A 22,737-nucleotide genomic window follows, 5' to 3' on the forward strand; every position below is an offset into this window, starting at 1 on the left:
AAAAAATAATTTGCTTGCCTTTCAAGAAAATATAAATATTAAATATTATAAAAAACAACGAGCTACGTCAGCTCACCCCACTTCACCCCTGCGATGTGACATTAAATATTATAAAAATCATGGCGTGAATCGCTACATTACGAATAAGAAAGCTACGGGATACAATATTAAGACATTAAATCATATAAATGCTATCGATGTGCTTACGATACGTTATTCATACAATGTATAGACATTCCGACATAAACGGACCCTATACAAATTTACAACATCATCATACTTCATCACAGGTTGTACCTCAGTTTAACCCAAATCAAATGTCTGATCAAACTTGTTGTTAAGCTTAAGAGTGTTGGTTGAAAAAAACAGAAGTACGGGGTCTTTAATATTCAATTTTATGAAATTTTATGTCAAGATAGTACACGGTTGATGTAACTAAGGAGATGATGGATTCAAATAATCCCACATCGGTTAGCTACGCGTCTCTATTGAGATGGGAGTGGTATAAAAGCAGGGGCAGTGCTAACAGAAAACTCATACCTTTCTCGGCCTTTTGGCTAAGATCAAGTGTAGTATCTGTTCTTATCAGTTTAATATCTGATACGTGGGTCATCGACCCACTATGATATTAAATTAATTTTTTTTTGGGGGGAGGGTCCACTACAGTGGCTAGCCACTGGGTCCCTCGTGCGTCGTCCATCCGTTGCACTGCTGCATGGGCCAGGCGCACCCCGACCAATTCATATGTACAAACGTTTCTACTGCAGCTGCGATGACCTTTATGGTAAAGCTTAGTTTATTAACATTGCTTTATGATAAATGCCTTTTCGTTCATCCAGAGCTAGATATAAGCCTCTTAATACTGTAATTTCGTTTACGAAAGCACCATTCTTATGCTCTTCTCGTCTCTAAACAAATATTGTGTTTTGTCTACACTTGCGTTGAAAATTAAGCCAAACGTGAGGTTAGGTTTTTTATTCGCTCGTTCGTTAGACCTCCTTTTCATTCATATCATATGATCTTATATCATTAGTTATGACTAATGACTCTTCATGCATATAGTCAACGACCAAAAAGTTTGGCATTCATAAAACTATAAAAAAATGGGTATATACATTCAGACAAATTTACAGCCAAATCAAATATTGGGTAAAAGATAACCTCAAATATAGGTATTTGTTAGGAAAAAATATCATTGACATCTTAGTTGATTGTATATATGATTATCTGAAGTATCTCTAAGATGGATTTGAGGTGACTTCAATATTGATTGAGAAGTAGCTTCATGATGAATCCGAATCCGAGGTGGAGGTATAGAGTTTTCGAGATAAAATTATCGCACTCTTGATGTGAAAATATTGTGCTTTCGATATGTCACCTGTATATAAATCAGGGTCAAGAAAATTTTTTTGATTTGATCCATCCGAAATTTAAGTTAGTGATCTGACATTTTCAAATATGAGCTTAAGTAATTCAAGAAAAGAAAATAATTTTTTTTCTATTTAGGATGTGTTTTTATACCTTAAAAAAATAAATGAAATTTGTAATATCTTTTCTTATTATAAATAAAGAAGGGTTTATGATTTTTTTTTTGTGAGAACATAAAATTTAAAATTAACAAAAAAAATTATGATTATCTTTGTTAATAAATTATTTTTTTTACTTTGAATCTTTGTAGAGCGGACGATGGATGACTTGAATGACACATGAAGACTCCATATCAATTGTGCTAAATTTTCTATATCAATATCCAATGTATTAAACAAAATATTGTTTAACAAGATATCATACTCGGGAACATAAAGATCGTACTGCATTTTAATTCACCCAAATTAAATCTTGCGGAGTTTCTTCATCGACATAATTTATAGAAGAGCTGCAAATGAGAAGCACTTGAATTCACTTATAGTGATGAGAAGCACTTGAATTCACTTATAGCATCATTTTTCTTTATTCACTCGAGTTACATACATAAGTCCACGACAGCCCATTTATATGTGATGCAGTCTTTCCTCCAGACCACCTGATGAAATGCCGAACCATTTCCTGAGATCAGCATTCTCTTCTTGAATGACTGGCCTTGGCATTAGATTTGGATGATACCCTGAAGGAAGAAGGGGGGCGGGGGAAGCATTCAGACTTCCAGGTTATCTTTGGAAACCGACGCCTCCATTTCCTTCGTGTCTGAGCTAATGGATCTCAGATGGGCAATGAACTTGCTGAACTTTGGCCTTTTCTGGGTGATGGCGATGGAGATGTCGTTGGGGAAGAGGTCACGGAGGACAAAGGCATGAATGATGGTGGAAATGAGCAGGGCTGTGACGGTGAAGGTGGAGATGGCAGAGAAGCCTACAGAGAGTGCCTGGGTGAACGCATTGGTAATTTCCATCGAATACTTGATGGTTGCAATCGAGAAGCCAGTCATTGGGAAAGTATACGCCCACCAAGCCAGCGAGAACCTGCCAAATCAATGGACAGAGTCAGTCACGGCAGCAGAAGAAGCAGAGCATCTTCTCCGATGGAAGAACAAATCATCACCTAAAGCCTCGGAAAAAATTGATCCTCACAGCCTGCAAAAAGAACACCAAATTCGTGCGAGTGATTAGCAACACCAAACTCAGGAAAGAAGCGGAAGGTGATGGAGAGATGATGACTCACGAGAGAGACGTAGAGGAAGAAGGCAACGAAGTAAGCAATCCTGGAGCCGTAATCGAAGTCACCGTTGATCCTTGCCCAAGCCATGCAAGCGACACTGGGCGCAGCAACGAACAGGAAGAAAACAGGGTGCAGCTCCTTGGGGAGGGTCTTGTTGGTAGGAAGCCTCTGGTACAGGGTAACAAATAGGACCGTGTAGTGCGCCAATCCAACGGCGAAGAAGAAGATGGGACCTTCTTTGAGCCCCAGGGAGGCGCCCACCAACGCGCCGACGAAGTTCCCTACGATGGACAAATGGTTGGAAGGGTTGGCCACCTTGGACAGCCTGCGTTGGCCTCCCGACATCCACTGCCCGTAGATCTTGAGCTCGAGGCAGAAGATGGGAGCCATGAGGGCGTACCAGACAGCAGCAGGCGGCGTCTCCGTCACCGACGGCGGCACGCCCTGCACCAAGAACAGGCAGGCGATCCAAGGAGCAAAGAAGAAGTTGACTCGGACAGGGTGGTAGTACTCTCGTCTGACCGCTTCGAAGTAGAAGATGACCTTTAGGGCGTAGATGAGGGACACGGTGCTCATCAGCACCAGCGAGATGCACCAGAGGACGAGATTGACGGTCAGGCTCACGTTCAAGAAGCTCACCGACGGCGATGTGGCCAATGCCTTCCATAGGATGGCTTGGGTGCTCAAACCGAGGCACATACCGAAGGAAGATATGGGAAACCGGAGGAGGAAAGGCCATTTCTTGTCCTCGGGAAGCACCGACACCTCCGATACCTGCACGAAACAGAGGTGTTCAGTATGCCACAAGAAGAAGAAGAAGAAGAGGAGGGAAGAATCGAGCGTGTCGCTTGAGGTTCATCTCGAACCTCGGCGACTAACAGTGGAAACATCAGGCATTAGGAAGTCCTACAAAAGTGTTTGATGTGCATTGCTAGCATGCCTTCCTCTCAGGATGCGAGCTACTCAACATCCTGCATAACTCCTTACGTTGAGGTTCCTCGGATTTAGATTACACATCGATCTGTAACTAAATCTTCTATAGAGGGATGAAAGACGATATGAATGATGATTCTTGTAATCATGAGATAGAGGGATGAAGATTGAATACCCTGAGAGTGTCGAGTTCAGGTCCTTCCAAAGCATCGAAGTAGCGATCTACTGCGGGCACAGGCTCGACTTCGATAATGCTGGAGTCATTAGCCTCGTCGTCGGGTTCTTGTGGTTTCCCACGCAAGTTGGACAACTGCCTCTCCAGTCTTCCAGACCATGTCTTGAATGAATCGAAGCGTTTGTCCCTCTGGTTATCATTCCCTGACATCCTTCGACTCTTCTCAAGTGGATCAGAAACGACTCTACCATTTGCCATCACCTTCCCATCGGAACTTACCGGCAGAATAGGCTGAGAGAAGGACTTCCCCTGTTTAGGTTGCTCCGACTCGGCAGCAGTGGGAGTAGCAGATCGAGCAGGTCGAGCCGTCTCACTTGCTCCGGATCCCATTTGGTTAGCTTGCAGGATATGGAATCCGGAAGGAGAGGCCGGAAGGCTTACAGAAAGAGCGTATGACAGATTGCTGCCTTCCTGTGCTGCTGATCTTACCGGAGGAATGCTGATCACAGTGGCAGGAAGATGACAGCACGCGTCTTCGGATCCCTGACACAGAGCACACAGATTTCTAAGCTTCATCACAAATCCGTATATAAAATCAACAGAACCACACAGAACAGCTGACAACGTACTTTGCCCGCTGTTGTCTCTCCCTGCGGACCGGTAATGCCACACGCAACACTGTCGAAGCCAGCAACCTTTTCGGATGCAGCACACTTGAGAAGAGATGGAAGTTCATCACAGGAAACTTGCTCCATCGGAACCAACTGCACATCATCAGCTCAGCAGATTCAAACAGCTATTACTGCTACTAATACTACTACTCCTACTACTAAAAGATCATACGTAGCAGACGTTAAACTACATCAGATATCATAACAATATGTGCACTGCCAAGTTACCTAATAACAAAGCTTGGCCCGGAAAAGGAAGTACAATGAACGAGGGCGGCTTTTCTTGGTATATACCGACTTGGAAGATGAGATGACAACAACCCTAACAACCACTTGACTAGGGTGGAAAAGAAGACGAGGAAGAGGAAAAGGAGAAAAGGAACACGACTGGTATGGCAGCGACGGAGCAGAATATAGCGGCCTAACGGCGAGATATTATCTCTGGAACCCTCGCGGAGCTTCCCCCGTCGCCATCACTCTGCGGTTTCTTGACGGAAACGCAACTTTGATTTGTTTAAGCGATTAAAGAAAGCGAGCAGAAAGGCGCGGACTCGCAGAAGCTCGCGGCGTACATCGTCGATCAGTTCCGTATTATTCTAGGGCTTGGCGGGTGGAGCAGAGCATCGACCAGGGGAAGAATGCGCGGGAGACTGCCCGCCACAGTCGTCAAAAGAACTCCACGGCTGCTTTGACCGCCATGGGCCAGCCGATGTCCGACAGCATGTGCTGCCACCTTCGTCGACACGGAAGGACGACCTACCTTCCGCAAGTCGACCGTCGACCGTCGACCGCTGGACATGGAGAAACTTTTGCCGATCGGTCCGCGTGCGATCTCTCCATGCACGTGAGTGATCAGAGGTCATGGCAACAAGATCGTGGATCCGATCGATCGATCGATCCACCAAAACCGTCCTCACCTCGAGTTATCCATCCTGCATCGGTCCCGGTGCATGGGGCCCGTACTCCCGACGTCGGTCATCCCATCGTTGGGCACTGAGGTTTCAGCACTCGGCGCACGTTCTTCACGGACGCCACGAGTCCGTGCCTAACACGGGATTGGTGGCAACGGTGGACCCTCGTGGGGCCCATCGTTGTCGCCGATCATAGTCACGGGGAAGCGTGCCGATCGAGCTTATCGATCGAATCGTGTCACTCATGCCATTGAACGTTCTACCGATACTAAATTGACCAGCATCAGTTTCCCGAGCATGAAAAGCGAGGAATCGAACCAAAGCTCAGATATATGTTTATGGAAGGAAGCCAAATCAAAAGTAGCTGTACTCACCGAGTAAACCTAAGTGATTGATTTGCCTTGTTTTCGAGAGAGGAACGCAAGTAATACTACTCTCGAATTAAAAGACGGGGGGGGGAGACTACCAGCTCGGAGCCAACCTCTCACATTGCAAGACCTTCTTCTTGCTTGTGGTTTGGCTTTAAAGACCAGCAAGCAGGCCATGTCTGGCGAGACCGCGTCTGGCTGTTCCAGGAATCTGGTAGCCATTATTATCAGTTAACAGTCCCAAAATGATGGGGACAATGATAAAGGTGTGGATGATTAGCATGACCGACATGACTTATTCTTGCCATTTGGCATGTACGTCAACCAACGTGGCGCTGGCTCTTCTGGACTCTGCTACATCAGTGGCGTGCATCGCCCCTGAAAGCCGCCAAGGATGATGACCTCACCGGCTTGACAACTCGATCGATCGGCGTATGTCCCACGTACAAGGTCGGCATGAAACGTTTCAGCGACAATTCCATCGAACTAAACGGCAAAGACGCAATCAGTACTTGGGGAATTTATGAAGGGGTGACTCACACATCTGCCAAGCCAGAAGTCACAAGCATTGTCGCCAGACCAACGAGCATCCCGGGCTGCTAATTACATCGTTTTCCTAATTAATTCCCCTCTAAATAGACGTGGAACAAATCATTCATGCCATCATACGATGAATCGTGCAGAGTCATATATGACATATGACCAACAAAATACTTTCCTCTAAAAATCCAACCAAACAATCATTTAGAACACGAGAAAAAAAAAAAAAAAAAAAAGTCTACATACAATCTGCTATACGGGCACGCATCTGCTCGATCTCGAGCTTTGACACTGGTTGCATTGGCGCGGCCAGTTCCGGATGCCAGTTTATCTTTTGTCAAACGCATTGACAAAGATCTAATCAAAACCAAGCATGATAATGCGAGTTCCAAGATGCTTTCCCACATCTACAAACCTACGTTCCTGACTTTGTCTCTATCTCGACCGAACCAGGCAAAAATGACGTTATCAACGAGAAACATGCACGACTTAATTCCATGTTCAGACATTGCATACCGGTTTCGAGAGACGCGGAAGAAAGGTAGTGTGGAGTGAGGACCTCGGAGACGACCAGGGGACGAAGGTAATGTCAAAGAAACCCGCAGCTACAGCAATGGCAGTGCGATTGCAGCGATCGAGCGAGCTTGGGTTTCAAACCTGCAGTACTAAGACGAGGACCGGACGAGAAGCATGCTGACGACGGTGTACTTGGAATTAGACCGGAAGAACTAATATTGTTCCATGCGGAGAGCTCGGTTGGCGTCGTTCCAAGGTCAGGGAAGATGAACGTTGGTTCTTGTAGGAGGGTGCAGATAAAGAGATAAAGCTCCACACCACGGGCGCACCCAGCAACTCCGTGCAGAAAAGTGAGTGGAAGAGGAATGCTTTTCGAATAGCATGGTGGACGCGCGAGCCCAAATTGACGTCAAAAAGCGAGGGATGGAGTGCGGGTCTGTGTCAGACGGCCGGTTTGCTTCCTGGCTGTAGTAATCTGGCATGGTGGCGAGAGCGACCGAGTTCGTTCGTAGCAGTAGTAATGGACGTAAAAGCATTAAAAGGTGAGAGGACTAAGTGGGTAGCCATTAAGGTTAGGTTACGGAATGAAGGATCCACAAAACAGTTTTATATGACTGCTTTGTGAGAGCTCTCTCTCTCTCTCTCTCATGGAGATGGAGGCCAGCAAAGATGTGGCTTGGCCAACAAGTGGTGAGCTTCGCCAACCATGTGTTGCCTCCATGGATCTCTCTTTACGACAGTGTTAGGCCGCGATTGTAAAGCTCCAATCGCAGCAATCTATTTGCGCAGCAGCATGATGTGGTTGAGGAATATTTATGATATATTTACTGGTACATTGGAAACAACACTCATCGATTAGGTTAAATGATTAATATGAAGTGAACAAAACGTTGAAGCTCACAAGCTTGCTTGCTGCTGCATGGCCCCAAACGTGATGTTAGTCAAAGTCCTTGAAGAGTTTTGGGATTAATGATGATTTGGTCGACTGCATATATATATAGTCCAACTTCTAGAAAGGCTCACTGTTTTAAGTTTGTATTGTTACCAAAAGTCTCGAGGAGGCGATCGGCGTGCACTTTGTTATGTGCGTGGTGCGAAATATGCGTTAATGGAAGAGAGAGAGAGAGAGAGAGAGAGAGAGAGAGAGAGAGACGTGGAGGAGTTGCACAGTGCATGTTTCCGTGGGTTATGGAAAGATTTCAAAACTATAAGAAAAAATGACGACGAAAACAAGAAGGACCAAGAGATCAGTTAAGGTGTGATTGGATGATTTTTCTAAAAAATCTTTTTTTTTTTTTTTTATGATGTCTCTATTTTTTGTTTTTCCATTTGATATCTTTATTTTCCTCTAATACTCAAAATGCTCTTCATTATCATTTTTCTATTCCATTATCGACTATTGGATAAGGTTACCTCGTTTTCATCTTGTCATGATCATCTTTATTCTATCACAAAGTCTCATCATTTCTATCTCGTTGTGGGTGCTTCGCTATATCGATCTTGTCATTTCAACTGAGTAACTTTCATCTCGACCACTTCTATCTACCGTGAGATATTCTACTATTTTCAACCCATTGTGATCGTCGAGGTCCATTATTTTCATCTCCCATGTGAAGAATATTTAGGATATTGGAAAAAAAATAAAGATAACAAATGAAAAAAAATAAAAAAAGATTTTTTCAAGAATATCATTAAAAAAAATATTTTATTGGTGACAGTGAAATTCTTTTTTTAAATTAAATAGTGATTAAGATAGGAGGATGAATATTCTTGGACACTATAGTCTTATATTCTTATTCCAAATCGACTTTTAATTTGTCTCTTTATTCTAAAAACATGAGCATGTATATCATAGTATGCTCCAATGAATCCTATTCGTAATCCTATTCTAATTTCTTCGTCGTTACAAAGACTCAAAGCCACAACTCGATGAGCTTGAAGAAAAATATTTTCGATTTCTCAAATAAAATCAAAGTATATTTTCCCTATACAATAGGAGAACTTTATAAGCAAATAGTCTTATCCTTTTAATTACCTAAATATCTACGAAGATGAAGACAATGGAAAAGTTTCCATCACTTGAAATCATTAACCCCATTAACTGACATGACAGCTTGAATTATGGATGCAATTATTGACCTTAAGGCTTGAAGTCTGAGGCTTATGGTCAGAGACAACAATTTTGAAAAGATGATTTTTCGTTCGAGACTGCTCTTCTCAAGAGGTATGAGAATTCTTAGGAAGATGATTTGATATGATCGAGATGGAGGATTAATCCAATGATTTGTGGTCCTGAAGCTTTTATTGCGGGCTTTAGCAGCAGAACACCAAACACGTACCAATGTCACTTGTCCACTTATCATCATTATTATTATTCTATAATTATCATTAATGTTCATCTATCATTAGCAGTGTACTACCTGCAAAATAAAATGTGGATCCATCATCAAAGCACGTACGCACCCTAACACTCGCCCACTTAAGTCGTAATCGAAGTTGCGACGTATCCTTCAGCTACGTGTACTCTCTTTCTAAACCCGATGAAATGATGTGGATGGACCCAAATACCAGGCGTCGACTGAGCCGACCAATAGCATCTCGATACGTAGGCCAGCCGCGGGATCCACGGTGGATCTGTTCCACTTGCGTTTTGGCCGAGCCGTTGACGACTCTCTCGCTTTCCGCAAAGGAGAGTACGGAGTTACGCGGCACAGTGGCCTCGTCACTTGCCCGTTCTTTTGGTTAATGGGAGACAGACTTACTCCTGCTCGTCGTGCCCGGTGGTCCAACACACATAGATGACGACGACGACGACGACGACGCACCACCGATCCTGGTGTGTATAGGTGTGTATACGAAAAGAAGACTGCGGAGAAGAGTGGGTAAGACTGGCCTTTCCAATTTTGCATCGTTGAATCATCGAGGCCATGGTTGATCCTTGGGATGAGGAAACGATCGTGTCCCCTAATAATATTTGCACGTTTTACACACAACATCGTGTTCCCATGGTTTCCCCAATCTCATCGTACGCAATGAGTTGGGTCACAACCCATACATTCCTATTCATTTTATTTTCTCCTAATAGAAACCTATTATCCACATAAAAATATAATTTCCAGCGGCTCGCAGAGACATTCACCGTCGGGTAAGAATGTTTGGGAATACGTGTTGGTCGGGGTGCGCCAGGCCCCTGCTGCAGTGCAACGCGGAGGCGACGCGCGAGGGACCCAGTGGCAAGCCACTGTAGTGGACCCTCCCCCAAAAAGAAATTAATTTAATATCATAGTGGATCGATGACCCACGTATCAGATATTAAACTGATAAGAACAGATACTACACTTGATCTTAGCCAAAAGGCCGAGAAAGGTATGAGTTCTAAATCGGCACCGCCCCATCTCTTATAGCGCTGTCATCCCAACCGAGGCCAGAGCTAAAGCGATGTGGGACTATTTCGTCAGTGTCTTAGCTCCCAGCTTTTCTTCATGGGGGAGGAGAAAACCTCACATCACATCATGATGATTAATCTCAACCATCTTGAAATTATATGGCAACTATCATTACTCACTAAACCCTATTATGAATATAAATTAAGCCCATATGTCATCTATAAACTTAGCTTTGAACGATGAATTATATTGATCAAATATTTACAATGGTACAGAACGAATGATCCTATGTCCAGATCTTCTTCATGTTATGTTTATATGAACAATCTTTCTACTAATTTCGTGTCTTGATTCCAAGACTGTGTCAACAATACAGGTTGTCGGAGAGCAACGAAGCTTGTGTTTGTGGCCTATCAAGAACAAAAAGATTCGACAGCTTACCAAGAAATGGATAACTTGAGTTCGGTGGCTAAAGTAGCTCTCTCTCTCTCTCTCCTTCCATGGGGCCATTGTTCCAGCTGGAGTTTGCTGGATGACAAGGAGATGTGTGTCGTGATTAGTGCTTCTGTAGCCTGCCAAACTAGTATTATCGTCTAAACTGTGGCTCTCCCTGAAACTATTGCTCCGATGTTTCTGCTCGGAAGTTTTATCTCTTCAGTCATTCATTACTAAATGGTCATCTCATACGTAAGTTGGTTAATGATGCCTCTCATGGGACCATAATTTAGTCTACTGTTGGATTCGTCAACATAATCCTTTTAATTATAATTAATTCTAGTTATTAGACGAAAGCTAGCGGGAATAACGTATCCGTGTGCCTCTGCTTTACGATCCGCGCAAGCACGGCTCTTGAGGACGATGAACGGTGATCATCGTGCGCTTCCGCCCACCGGGGAAAGGATCCGACAACCCGTTTCCCGGGATTACTTCGACTTCAATTCCCACACGCCACCCGCCGCTCCCCTCTTTAACGCCTTCTCTCCTCGACCTTAAAGGAAGGACGAGATTTTTAATAGCCGAACTACTCCCACTGTCTTTTCGCTCGGCTCCTTTAGCTGGATTGCCTTGGCGTAGAGGCCTCGTTGGAGGAGGAAGATGCAGCAGTGGCGGCCGGAGAGCGGGGCCATGACGTTCGACGAGGCCTCCGTGGAGAGGAGCAAGAGCTTCGTCAAGTCTCTGCAGGTCTTCCCCGGCCCTTCTCTCCTTTCGCTTCCTTTGCGTCCGCCTCCGGATCGGATCCGCTCCTCTCATCGTTTGTTTCTTGCTAGGGTTTTCTGCACCTACTTCACCCTCATGAGTCGGTTTCCGTGAGTGTTTGTTTTTGTGCGACTCGAGGACTGCGGTAATTTGTGTTGGGCGTCGCGAAAAATTCCTCCTTTTTCGTTCCCAAGTTTTTCTGCTCCTCCGGTGATGGAATGGACTTAAGGATAGGGCGTAATCTGCTGACTTCTTGTGGTGCTTCGAGTCGAGATAACAGCTGTGATGTGGATGTAATCCGCTACTGACTCTGCGCAGGAACTCAAGAACCTGAGACCTCAACTCTACTCTGCTGCGGAGTACTGTGAAAAGTCTTACCTCCACAATGAGCAGAAACAGACGTAAGGTTTATTTCCCCAACAAAAACCTCTGCATGACCGATTACAATTGTCTCTCTATCATTCGTTTTAGCCCCCATAGTGAAAAGAACAAATACCGCAACAATTGCTTGCTTGCATAGTTAATTAGGGGGATATCATAATTAAAATTTATAGTTCTAAATGCAGATTGTCATATTCATCTTTGGGATTTTAGGGTATTGGATAATCTAAAGAATTATGCTGGCCGAGCCCTTGTGAACGCTGTAGATCATCTTGGCACGGTTGCCTACAGACTGACCGACCTGTTCGAACAACAAATGCTGGACGTATCGACCATGGAGATGAAGATTTCATGTTTGAATCAGGTACGCATTGTCTGATGAATCGGTAGCGCTTTAACATGTCGTGCAGAGTTAATTCTTCCTGTTTTCATCTCAGCGAGCTTTTGCTTGCCAAGCTTATGGCGATACAGAAGGTCTTAGCAAGCTTCAGATGACGGGGAGAATCTCGAGACATCACAAGCATTACAGTCTGCCAAGTATGAATCGACGAAGTAATGTTTGCTTAGTCTCTTATGGAATGGTGAAGATCATATGTGTAACCCTTATGTTTAATCACCCGAGTCAGATTCTGGCCGTAGAAGTTTGCAGAGTAGCTCACAGTGGCCAGCAGGCGGCAATGCAAATCCATGTAAGGCGAGACCTCATTCTCATGCTCCAGGTCTGTAATTATTATGCATCTGATGTATCCTTGTTCTTGCTATGTTTACATGTGTATTACATGTTGATGCCAAATGATACCTTCTGTTTCTGTTGATGATAAAGGAAAACCTGGATCAAAAACTCTTTCCTGGCATCTTGCTTCAGAAGCTAATTCTGCACAAAATGAAGCTCCTCCTCTCCCAGCACCATGGCAAGCTTCTGGAAACCTTTTTCTCTAATAAGCTCCTTTTATTACTGGTTTCCAAGGACATGTTCTGTAATTTGCTATGTGTGCAGCACTGGAGATGCTAAGTCTTCTAAAATAGATTCTCAAGTCTTCCATCTTTTAGGTATGTTCTTTCTTTGATGATAATTCTTGAAGCTAATTTTTTCTATCACGAGGTCATGTAAAATTTAGTTGCAGAAGAGCCTGCTACGTCACAGCCCTTATCGAGTCTTCTTCTCCGGGCAGCTAGTGGAAATGGGACTTCCTATATGATCTCAAACAAATTTAATTTGATGGTAAGTTTCACATCAACCATAGTCTTATAGATTCAATCTGTGACTTGGAAGAAATCTTATCTCATGATCTTAAAGATCCAATAGGTATATTCATCAGGGTCACACTAAAACCCACCCCAAATACTTGGGATATCTGTACTGACCGGTAGGTTCTATTATCCTAAAGAGATTAATTTCCATCCACATCAAGTTATCAGATACAGTATATATGTTAGCTCAATTGTTATCCCTCGATGAATAATTTCAGAAGTTCTTGTGTCAACAAAAAGTCACGAAAGTAATGTGTACTTTTAACTGATGATAGAACATGTTTCAAGTCTTATGCAAGATGTGACCATATTAATAGGTGTATCGCTTGAAGAAAAACCAAGGTTCATGTGCATTCGGTTCCTTGTTAAAGATAATACAATCAAACTTGTCTTTGTAAATTTACTGAATTATCAAGTGAGTCGAAGAATTTGGTTTAACGGCATCAAACTATTCCTTGAGACAATACCAAATGCCTAGGAATGAGATGTAGCTTGATCTTGTCATTGTTGTTTTGTGCTTTTTCTGTAGAACTACTATCTGAGCTATTTCTGTGCCTAGATCTAAGAAGTGATGGATTGTTGCTTGGCAGGGTCCTTTGGAGGATTCAAAACCTATATCAGCATTCCGATCCTTTGATAATCCTAGTAGACGTGAGATCTGTAAGCCGCTGCCGCCGAGCGGTAAGAGCCTGCTTTCAACATTGTTCACCAAGAACAAAACCTTGAAAGCAAGAAAGATCTCCATCTGATGACGTATTTCCCAGTTTTCTTATGGTGAAGCATTCAGTATAAATGTATTACCCTAATTATCTTTCATTTGTGGAATGTACCCCACCGACTAACTAGAACCTTACTTCCATAAACAATCTCCATTGTTGGAATATGATGTCAGGCCTTACAATTTCGATGTGGAAGTTAGTAGCTCTGAGTTTGTGGTCAACACAAATCGGGTTTGGGTTTCAAGCAAATGGGTTTAGTTTTTCTATCTTTTTACTCGATAGATCTTTCTAGAAGATCGAACTAGAAGGGCGTTGACCATGTGATGACATTTCAGATCGACTGACTGTACTCTTTAAATACCAATACCATGATAGAGTTTTAACCATGTGTGTATAAGGAAGGAAACATGTAAAGAGACTTGAAAACTGCAACTCACAGTTGGGTTGGCAGATCGTTCTTTCCTGATACCAAGAATTCCATTCTTCATCCAAGAACAACCAATTCGATTAATTCTGACGAAGGCCAAAAGGGAAGGAGGAGCTCGATTGCAGTTGCAGATCCATCAACAGGACAGTACTGTTCGTTGTACAAAATGCATGAAACGCTCTCCTGCTGAGGAATCTATTACACTCGATCTGCACATGGCTCTAAATATTTCAAGCTGCAACCGTATGACTATATTTATCCTCCAGAGACCAAACTCCTCTCTACTAGAAACTGAGATCCTTCCGCAGATGAATGCAACTCCTGACCTGCCTTTCTTCCACAAATAGTGAACACACAAGCTTTGTAATCACCATATCAACAAAAGTCTTACTTACGCCGCCTGGTCTGAATGGCCTCTGAACTGTCTTTTCTCATCATAGTTACAAACTCATCGTAATTAATTCTTCCATCCTGCATTTATCAAAGACGAGCATAAGACAACTACTTCTGATCCTTGAAACCCATGATAGAAATAGTAGTTAAGCCGAAACTGAACATAATATTAATGGGCATTCTGCAGGGAAAAGTACTAATTAAGATATCAATTCTCATGATTCCGCATGGCAACAAGCACCTTACTAAAACAGCAGAAAAAAGAAACACAAGTTAGGCAATCTGGAAGATCTAACTTTTGAGTTCTAAAATGTGCCATCTACAACCCCAAACGAAGATAAGAACTCCCTTGTTTTGGGTCCAAACTCCTATCCTCCACTTTTGTAGATTCACCATTTATTGTTTTCTCTTAACATGCCAAGGGCTCTAATAATCCATTTCCCTCAAGGTTCCATAAGTACTCCCAGAAACATAATAGAAACGTGATACAGGTAACTGCTGATCGCCTACCATTGATATTCAGTGCAGCGAAAATTGTACACCTACTACCAGTATACTATGTCCCTATGAAGATAATACCAGTAATTTACGTAGTTACGCACCAGTAACTTCAAAAAACACTTAACAGTCCCTATGCAGTGCTCTTGGAATCAAGGAAGGGACATGGCCCGTTAAATACTCAAGCTCTTTCTTATCTTTAGGTCGCCTTGCCCAAACCCATCAAAACATCTTGGTGGGTGAAGCTTTGTCTAAAGTCAAAGGCTGGTACAAAGGCCTTTTATCCCAAGTGGAGAAAATGGTATTAATCAATTCGGTGATTAACTCTATTCCTACACACCTCTTAAACTGCTGCTTTTCTGACTCCATCCTCAATCATATGACCAGAATTGTTAGGAATTTCTTTTGGAATTCTGATTCCTCCTCCTCTATGATGAATCTTATAAGCTGAGAAATCATCACCAAGCCCAAGGACTATGACGGGCTTGGGCTGAGGGATCTACTCACAGTTAAAAGATCCATCTGCACCAAACACAATTCTGCCTATCCTCAATAATGCTGATTCGTTTTGGGTCCGCATCCTTAAAGCCAAACATGAAGACCTCCACCCCTGGTGTCATTCTAATTCCTCCACCCTGTCCAGATCTAGGAGGAACATCAATCTGCTCACTAAGGACATCAGACTTGGATTTAGGAAATTGATAAGGGATGGGAGGACCACTAACATCTGAACTGATCCTTGGATCGACAACATTTCTGTTAGTTTCTGGCCTACAATGGTTATAGGGGTTATGACATCTTTTTGCCATGTTTCTGATCTGTGGGACTCAAACTGCTGGAGCCTTACGAAACTTGAATTGCTTTTTAACCCTTCTTTGGTTGAAAGAATCTGAGGATTCACATTGCTAGGCTGCCCAGTGATGACTCATGGATCTGGCAGCCCAACCCATTGGACTCTCTTTCCTCGAGTGGCGCCTATCAGTTCGTCAAATATGAGCCTAACGAAAGGGATTGACATGGCTGGAAGGCGATATGGCACCTTCCTATCTCCCCAAAAGTGAAGGTTTTTCTTTGGAAACTTTGCTGAAATCGTCTGCCAACTTCTGATCTCCTTGCCTGCATCCTTAGCCACCAAACAAATAAATGTTATGTCTGTCATCTCTTTGAGGATTCTACTAATATTTTCCTTAACTGCTCCTTTTCCCTCTCCTTTTGAAGCCTCCTCCAGAATAGCATAGGGATCAGATTCAAACATTTTGACTCATGGTCATTGGGCTCCTGGCTGCAGGAAGGTCAAGGGTATGAGAAACCTGTTTCTAGCTGGATTCTCAGTTTTATTTCCTACTTTCTTTTGTCCCTTTGGCTCAATAGGAACCATGCCAGATTTCGCAACCGTTGTGTCAGTCCTTCCACCTTAGTTTTCAGGGCTCTAGCCCTTATGAATGAAACTCAGCCCATATCCACTGCCTACGGGGACAACCAACCTGATTCCTCAAATCTCTCCAACTAGAGAAGGGTGTTCTGACTATATTTTAAAGTGTGATGGATCTTTTCGTTCACCTGATTTACACGCATGTATTTGCTTCATACTACAGTCCCCTACTGATAGAACACTTGCAGCTGGCTGCTCAGTCTGAAAAGCCCACAATGCTCCTATGGTGGAAGCTCTTAGGCATGCTGAAGTGGAGGGCTGGCGGAACTTTCTGCTTCAAACCGATGTGCAAGCCATTGTCCACATTGTCAATGGCTCCCAGCACTCTCCCTGGCAGCTACAAGCAGTTGTTTCAGACATCCTCCTATTAATGTTCAATCTTCATGTGTCCGGCATCTGTTATATTCCCAGGACAGTTAACAGCAAGGCTCACCAGCTTGCTGCTTTTGGCAGAACCTCTGGGTTCTCAATGCTTTGTACCCTGGATGATTTAGAGAGCTCATCCAGCCCTCTTGCTCAGTTTTTTTATCAAATGAAGTTCTATTTACTTAAAGAAAAAACTTCAAAAAACTTGGATGTGATAATCCTTGGATGGAACAATCTTCAGGTATCTTTGCACACAGTTACTTGTATATTATGCTATTTTTTAATTATTTTTCTATTTGATTCCTTTTGTGATTCTTCCTAAACCCTTCCATGATTCTCAAACAAAATTCTGCCTCCTAAAGGAAAAACATGTTTCTAATATTTTACTTAGTATCAACTTCTTGCTCCAGGTCCATCTGCAATTGACTGATTAAAACCAATAGAGATGAACTCATCCTCATTCAGTCAAACAAGTTGTAAAGTTCAGCAGAAAATTTAAGCAGAGATCGGAGCCTAGGAAAACGATGAAGCATGGCATCAATTGACACTACAAGGTTACATGTAAAACCACGTCCACTCATTCTTGATCAGTATCCTGGCCAAATGGTGGACCTGCTGATCAGCATTGGAAGTAACATAGTCACCAGCTCTTTTCTAGTTTGACGTGGTATCCTGTCTTATTATGTGACAACATTCTAAACATGTTACTTTTTTTAGTCTAAGTGCCTAAAGGTAATATAGTATGCATTACGATTAAAAGTCATCAACACCTCCATGCACATTGGACACCATCAAAATGTAAAAAAGGCTCGATCATGAAGTGAAATTTTACTTCCTGAAAAGAAGGATGTGAAAAGACTTACCTTGTCTGTATCAACTTCTGCAATTATCTCTTTTATTGTTTTCTCATCACCCATGTTATACTTCTTGAGAGCTTGCTCCAATTCCTCAACAGTGATATACCTAGGTAAGAGAAGGATGAAAATAAATCTTATTCACTTGCATTTAAATATTGAAGAACTTTCAATCAAGTAAAGACAAGGTTACCCGCTCTTGTCTTCATCAAAATACTCAAATGCCTTGTACAAGTGATCTTCTCTTTCCACTCTGTTCATGTGCATTGTAGCCGTTATAAATTCAATATAATCAATGCTTCCATTTCCATCTACATCAGCCTGCCATGAAAATTAGGTCACATTAGGTGCTATAGTGCTTTAAATCATGGAGCAATAGCAATTTTTAAGATAAATACAACAGTTAGTTGATAACAGGAAAGTTATGTTTGCTTCTTGCAAAAACATTCGAGTTGAATGAGTGAGTGCTGCAACTAAAACATGCCAAGTAACTGGCATGAGATTTAGTGTTTACTTACATCACATGCATACTAAGTAATTTTTCAGACAAGATATGTTGCACTGTGGGTATGAAACAAGACTTGGATGACAGCAGTCGGAAAGAATATGATGACCCACATACTAATGGAGGAATGTATTAAAGTCTTTTAGCATCCATTGACATAAAGTTGACCAGAAGACAAATGATCTTGTAGCAGGCCTCATAACCTAAAGATAGAAAAGAACTCATCCCCCTTGAAATAAAGAAATTGCTGTTGATTTCAGTTTTGCTCTTGTAGAAATAGAAATATGGCTGATAATCAAGACAGATGGAAATGCATAATGCAAGAGATTGTGAATACTTGCCGTCCGACTATGACAGATCCACAACAGATTGTTCACAATCAACCCACATTTGGGTTAAGTTCTTTCAGACCAGAACCTAACCCATTCATTTATGAGTCACATGTGTTTAGCTTAACTAGTGTCTCTCAAGAATTGGCAAAATGGAGCAACATGACATCATATGAATATTTTCCAGCCATACGCTCCATTGTTGGCAAAAGAAACATTATTTTTTTTTCTGTTTCAATCTTAGACTTTGGCTTTCGTTACCACTCTTAGCTAGGAAAACATCTTATACAAGAGTAAAGATATCATCCCTTGCTTAAGAAGGTTCTAATAAACATGTTCATAGTGACTGAACTTTGAAAATTTCCAAATATTTCTTATTAAAGCTTGTATATCACTATGGTTCTTATAATATTCTCATGATGGAACATAAAGCAGATGACTGGCAACATTCTTTTAAGTAATTCTGGCAATAGCAGCTGCTTTTCTTGTAAAATGGATGACAGATCAAGTGGCACAAATAAAAGACTTGATCCACCAGTTTCAATTGTTTTTTTGCAGTGAAATCACGGTATGTGGCATATCTTTTCAAATGCCAGCTAACTAATTTTTGGTCTCTATACTAAATTCAATAAAACTCTCATTAAGGAATTAACTCCATCAAAGCTTGTTTCTATGGTTAAATTCACAAATTTAAGCCAGAGCATCTGCTTAAGTACTTGGGCCCATTGTCCAAGAATATAATCAAACAAGAAGTTAAACAGAAAAACAAATGTGCCTTTGCAAGGGAAAGATAAAGAAAAAAACATACTGCCTCCATCAGCTGCCTAACTTCAGATTCAGAAATCTTGATGCCCAAATTACCCAATTTGGGTAGGCCTGCTTTCAGTTCTTCAAAAGTTATAGTCCCGCTATTGTCAGTGTCAATTGATTTGAACATCTCTTTCAAGCCCATAATTTCATCCTCTGACAAACTTTCTGCTATGACCTGGGCAACCATATCTTGTGGTCAGTGTAGAATATCCATATAGATCCAGAAGAAAATGCAAAGACACCTCACCTTCAGTGCCACTTTCTTAAGCTTGTTCATTGCTCTGAACTGCTTCATTCTATTCATAACTGTAAGATCAAGTGGCTTATCAGGTGCACCATCTTCTTTCATCCATGGATAGTCTGCATACAATTTCAATTGTCAAACCGAGTGAAATATTTTTGCTGACGAGTGATATAACTTATAAGAAGAATAGGAAGCAGATATTCGTCTGGTTTGGGCACTGTAAATATGACCCAGGTCAAGATTTGATGTAGGAGAGACATCCAAATATGCATGCAACCACAAGTGAAGGCAGAATAGATTGAGTTTAGATGTGCCGCGTCATCATCAAGTTAACAAATTGAACAGAAATACTAAACATCAGTTGACTCTTAATGGAAAAAAAGTGTTTACAGAGTTTAATCAATATCACTAATATTGTACGTCCTTCACTTATTTGGAGCTAATGAATATGGGTTCATAAAATTTTGAAGAATAAAAAATAAAATTTAAAACCAAACTCCGTGATGAATTAAAAGCAACCAATTTATCCAAGAAATACTTCAAATTTTAATAGAATATGACCTTATAACCGGCACAACTAATGCATTCGCCTTACCAATCATTACCTCATACTTGGGGCATTGTAATGCAACAATCTTATTGACCGTCACCTTAAACTGGAACATTATGCACAAATTCGGTACAGGAGCTAAGCAATTTTAGGTATGGAAACCCAGTTTGTTAATGGGACAAAAGTCAAAGCTTACTCAGAATTTCAGCAGCGGTAAGTCGTTCTTTAGGATCTGCTCTTAGCATCTTTTTTATCAGTTCTTTTGCACCAGGAGATATAGAAGGCCAAGGATCAGATGAGAAATCAATATAACCATGTAATATAGCATCAAATATACCATCCTCAGTCTCTGCATAAACGAAAAATTATATTCTTCAACTGATTATACTCAAGTTCAGATGACAATTTTCAAGCTCATTTATCTTCATAATTAACAAACCTGCCCAAAAAGGAGGAACACCAGAAAGAAGGATGTACAGTATCACTCCAGCACTCCAAATATCTGATTCTGCTCCATACTGCCGCCGCAAAACTTCGGGAGCAACATAATATGCACTTCCAACAAGATCATTAAATATTTCTCCTGCACAACACAATTGGTTTTTCTGGTCTAAGTATGAAGCTTTTGTTATTAAAAGAAAACACAATTATGCATGAATACTTAAGAACAGAAAAGACATCCGGTAGGATTTCCTTTGGATGAAGAATCATTTCACATGTTTGATTTTCTTTTACAGAACATACCGAAGAACATGTATAAACAGGAACTGAATATACAACAAAAAATGGGTATCGGTTTACTACCGCAAAATTTATGGTCAGGACAGAGGTGTGCTAAATCGATAAAGAAGTCTGACTCATCGCTAAGCCAAGGTGACAGTGGACAAGTTAATTTAGTTGGGCAGCTACATATCTTCTCAAAAGCTTTTTAGACTTATCAAACATTATGTTCCTATAACTACATTTTTAGACATACACTCAAAAGTATCCATTGTCTGCTGCCCTTTCCAATATATTGGATCCACCTATTGGTAGGTTTGATTGGATGGTGAAGAGTGAGAGCAGGGAGCTTGAACAGCCGGTCTCATGCCCCAGCACAAGGAACAATGAAAAGACTTGGCTCTGGACATATATAGGTAGGAAGGTATCTTGAAGAATATGTTTGGCATGGTTTTCCTTCCATTTCAAACTCCATTGCATCTACTAGTATCAGATTAGTACATCAAGTCTCCTCAAGCAAAATCAGAGATCAAGTGATGATTGCTAGGATAAGAGTTCTAATGTCAACAAACAACGAGTTGTTCCTACAATAAGTAATCAATTTATGTTCAAAAGATTACTCTCTGATGTAATATTCTTTGTTGACTGGTGGTACGTTTTGGTTTGAGTCCAAGCATAGCTCATTAGCTGCTCCGAATAATTATTGTGATCCTAAGAAGGATGAGGAAATGGGCACTTGCAGACTTATTAGCAAATCAACGGAAAGGGAGAAACGTTATTAACTTACCGGGCTTGAAGAAGACAGAGAGCCCGAAATCGGTGGCCTTGAGTGGTGAATTCTCTCTCCTGTTCAAGAACAAGAAGTTCTCTGGCTTAAGATCCCGGTGCATCACGCCCATGGAGTGGCAGGCATGGACAACGCTGACGATCTCTCGGCAGAGGGCGGCGGCCGCTCGCTCGGAGTAATGGCCCTTGGCGATGATCCTGTCGAAGAGCTCCCCGCCCTCGCAGAGCTCCATCACGAGGTTGACCGAGTGCCGATCCTCGTAGGCTCCCTTGAGCTCCACGATGTTGCGGTGGCCGGTGAGGTGGTGCATGATCTGGATCTCGCGGCGGACGTCATCGAGGTCGTCCTGGCGGACGAGCTTCCGGGTGGCGATGGCCTTGCAGGCCAACTGCTTCCCGGTCTCGCGGTGGACGACGAGGTAGGTGACCCCGAACTGGCCGCGACCGAGCTCGCGGCCGAAGCTGTAGGTGGCGCGGACGTCCTCCATGGGCCGGCCGAGGACGCGCCCGACATCGGAGGGGACCGGGCGAGGGACGGTGGGGGCGGGGGATTTGGGCGAGGCGGCAGCAGCCGGGGGGACGGGGACGGGGGCGGGGGCGGCGGCGGGGGGGTCGGGGTGGGGGCGGGTAGGGGTGGGGAGGTCCGGTGAGGGGGATGGGGGCTCCTTCTGGTGGCGGGAGGCGCGGCTGCCCATTGGGGTTCTTCTTCCTCGCTCTTCTCCGCTCTTATCCCGTGGATGGAGTCCGAATTAGATGGGGGGAAAGAGAGGGAGGAGATGGGATGAGACGAGAGCAGTTTGGTTTAGGTTTGGTTTGGATTAATGGGAGAAGAAGAGGATTAATTAAAGCTGAAGGGGAAGCGGGGATGGCGTTGTAACGGAGAAGGGACAGACGAAGGAACAGGGAAGGAGGGTTGACCGGCCGTAGTCGGTAGACGCTGATGTCTAAACTGGGAAGCACGGGGGACCGAGTGTCCGCCGAGCGACGAGCGCCTTCGCCGAGGCACCGGGGAGGGCTCCTTCTATCGGGGCCCCACAAAAAAATTACCTGTTCGCTGGTTACCCTCGGAGCCCTTCCGGGACCCCACTCCGGAGCCGTCGTAGCCTCCAATCACAAGGTA

The 22,737-nt window shown here is 42.9% G+C and overlaps 3 protein-coding genes, 1 long non-coding RNA gene and 2 other non-coding genes across 10 annotated transcripts; 3 read left to right on the forward strand and 3 right to left on the reverse strand.

Moving 5' to 3' along the window:
• Positions 1–536: 536 nt before the first annotated feature.
• LOC135616014 (U2 spliceosomal RNA) lies at positions 537–735 on the forward strand. The gene has a single exon (XR_010488248.1). It is a non-coding gene; the product is annotated as a U2 spliceosomal RNA (small nuclear RNA).
• LOC135615713 (uncharacterized) lies at positions 555–1,902 on the forward strand. Its single transcript, XR_010488123.1, has 2 exons — positions 555–784; positions 1,679–1,902. It is a non-coding gene; the product is annotated as an uncharacterized LOC135615713 (long non-coding RNA).
• A 20-nt stretch (positions 1,903–1,922) lies between these two features.
• LOC135615712 (S-type anion channel SLAH2-like) lies at positions 1,923–7,033 on the reverse strand. 3 transcript variants are annotated; one of them, XM_065114566.1, is made up of 6 exons: positions 6,770–7,033; positions 4,393–4,527; positions 3,764–4,306; positions 2,659–3,429; positions 2,539–2,570; positions 1,923–2,459 (listed from the first exon to the last, which is right to left on the reverse strand). In XM_065114566.1, the coding sequence occupies exons 2-6, from the start codon at positions 4,516–4,518 to the stop codon at positions 2,135–2,137; spliced, it is 1,797 nt and encodes a 598-aa protein (XP_064970638.1). In that variant the 5' UTR covers positions 4,519–4,527; positions 6,770–7,033; the 3' UTR covers positions 1,923–2,134. The 3 variants fall into 3 exon arrangements, with proteins under 3 accessions (XP_064970638.1, XP_064970637.1, XP_064970639.1); XM_065114565.1 differs by lacking the exon at positions 6,770–7,033 and adding an exon at positions 5,720–5,850; XM_065114567.1 differs by lacking the exon at positions 6,770–7,033 and adding an exon at positions 4,663–5,675.
• Positions 7,034–9,941: 2,908 nt separating this feature from the next.
• On the reverse strand, positions 9,942–10,139 carry LOC135616013 (U2 spliceosomal RNA). The gene has a single exon (XR_010488247.1). It is a non-coding gene; the product is annotated as a U2 spliceosomal RNA (small nuclear RNA).
• Positions 10,140–11,135: 996 nt separating this feature from the next.
• LOC103989619 (protein ABIL1) lies at positions 11,136–13,891 on the forward strand. Of its 3 annotated transcripts, none has more exons than XM_009408517.3 (9): positions 11,136–11,337; positions 11,671–11,753; positions 11,947–12,097; positions 12,171–12,270; positions 12,360–12,452; positions 12,557–12,644; positions 12,731–12,783; positions 12,852–12,955; positions 13,575–13,891. In XM_009408517.3, exons 1-9 carry the CDS (start codon positions 11,251–11,253, stop codon positions 13,731–13,733), a joined length of 918 nt encoding a protein of 305 aa, XP_009406792.2. In that variant the 5' UTR covers positions 11,136–11,250; the 3' UTR covers positions 13,734–13,891. The 3 variants fall into 3 exon arrangements, with proteins under 3 accessions (XP_009406792.2, XP_009406793.2, XP_018682996.2); XM_009408518.3 differs by having other exon boundaries at positions 11,137–11,337; positions 12,858–12,955; XM_018827451.2 differs by having other exon boundaries at positions 11,180–11,337; positions 11,919–12,097.
• A 231-nt stretch (positions 13,892–14,122) lies between these two features.
• Positions 14,123–22,631, reverse strand: LOC103989621 (calcium-dependent protein kinase 15-like). Its single transcript, XM_009408519.3, has 8 exons — positions 21,619–22,631; positions 20,551–20,694; positions 20,308–20,460; positions 19,565–19,677; positions 19,316–19,492; positions 17,867–17,994; positions 17,683–17,782; positions 14,123–14,601 (listed from the first exon to the last, which is right to left on the reverse strand). The coding sequence occupies exons 1-8, from the start codon at positions 22,310–22,312 to the stop codon at positions 14,518–14,520; spliced, it is 1,593 nt and encodes a 530-aa protein (XP_009406794.3). The 5' UTR covers positions 22,313–22,631; the 3' UTR covers positions 14,123–14,517.
• Between the last annotated feature and the right edge of the window lie 106 nt (positions 22,632–22,737).

This window comes from Musa acuminata, chromosome BXJ2-6, assembly GCF_036884655.1.
Source record: "Musa acuminata AAA Group cultivar baxijiao chromosome BXJ2-6, Cavendish_Baxijiao_AAA, whole genome shotgun sequence".
Taxonomy (NCBI): Eukaryota; Viridiplantae; Streptophyta; class Magnoliopsida; order Zingiberales; family Musaceae; genus Musa; species Musa acuminata.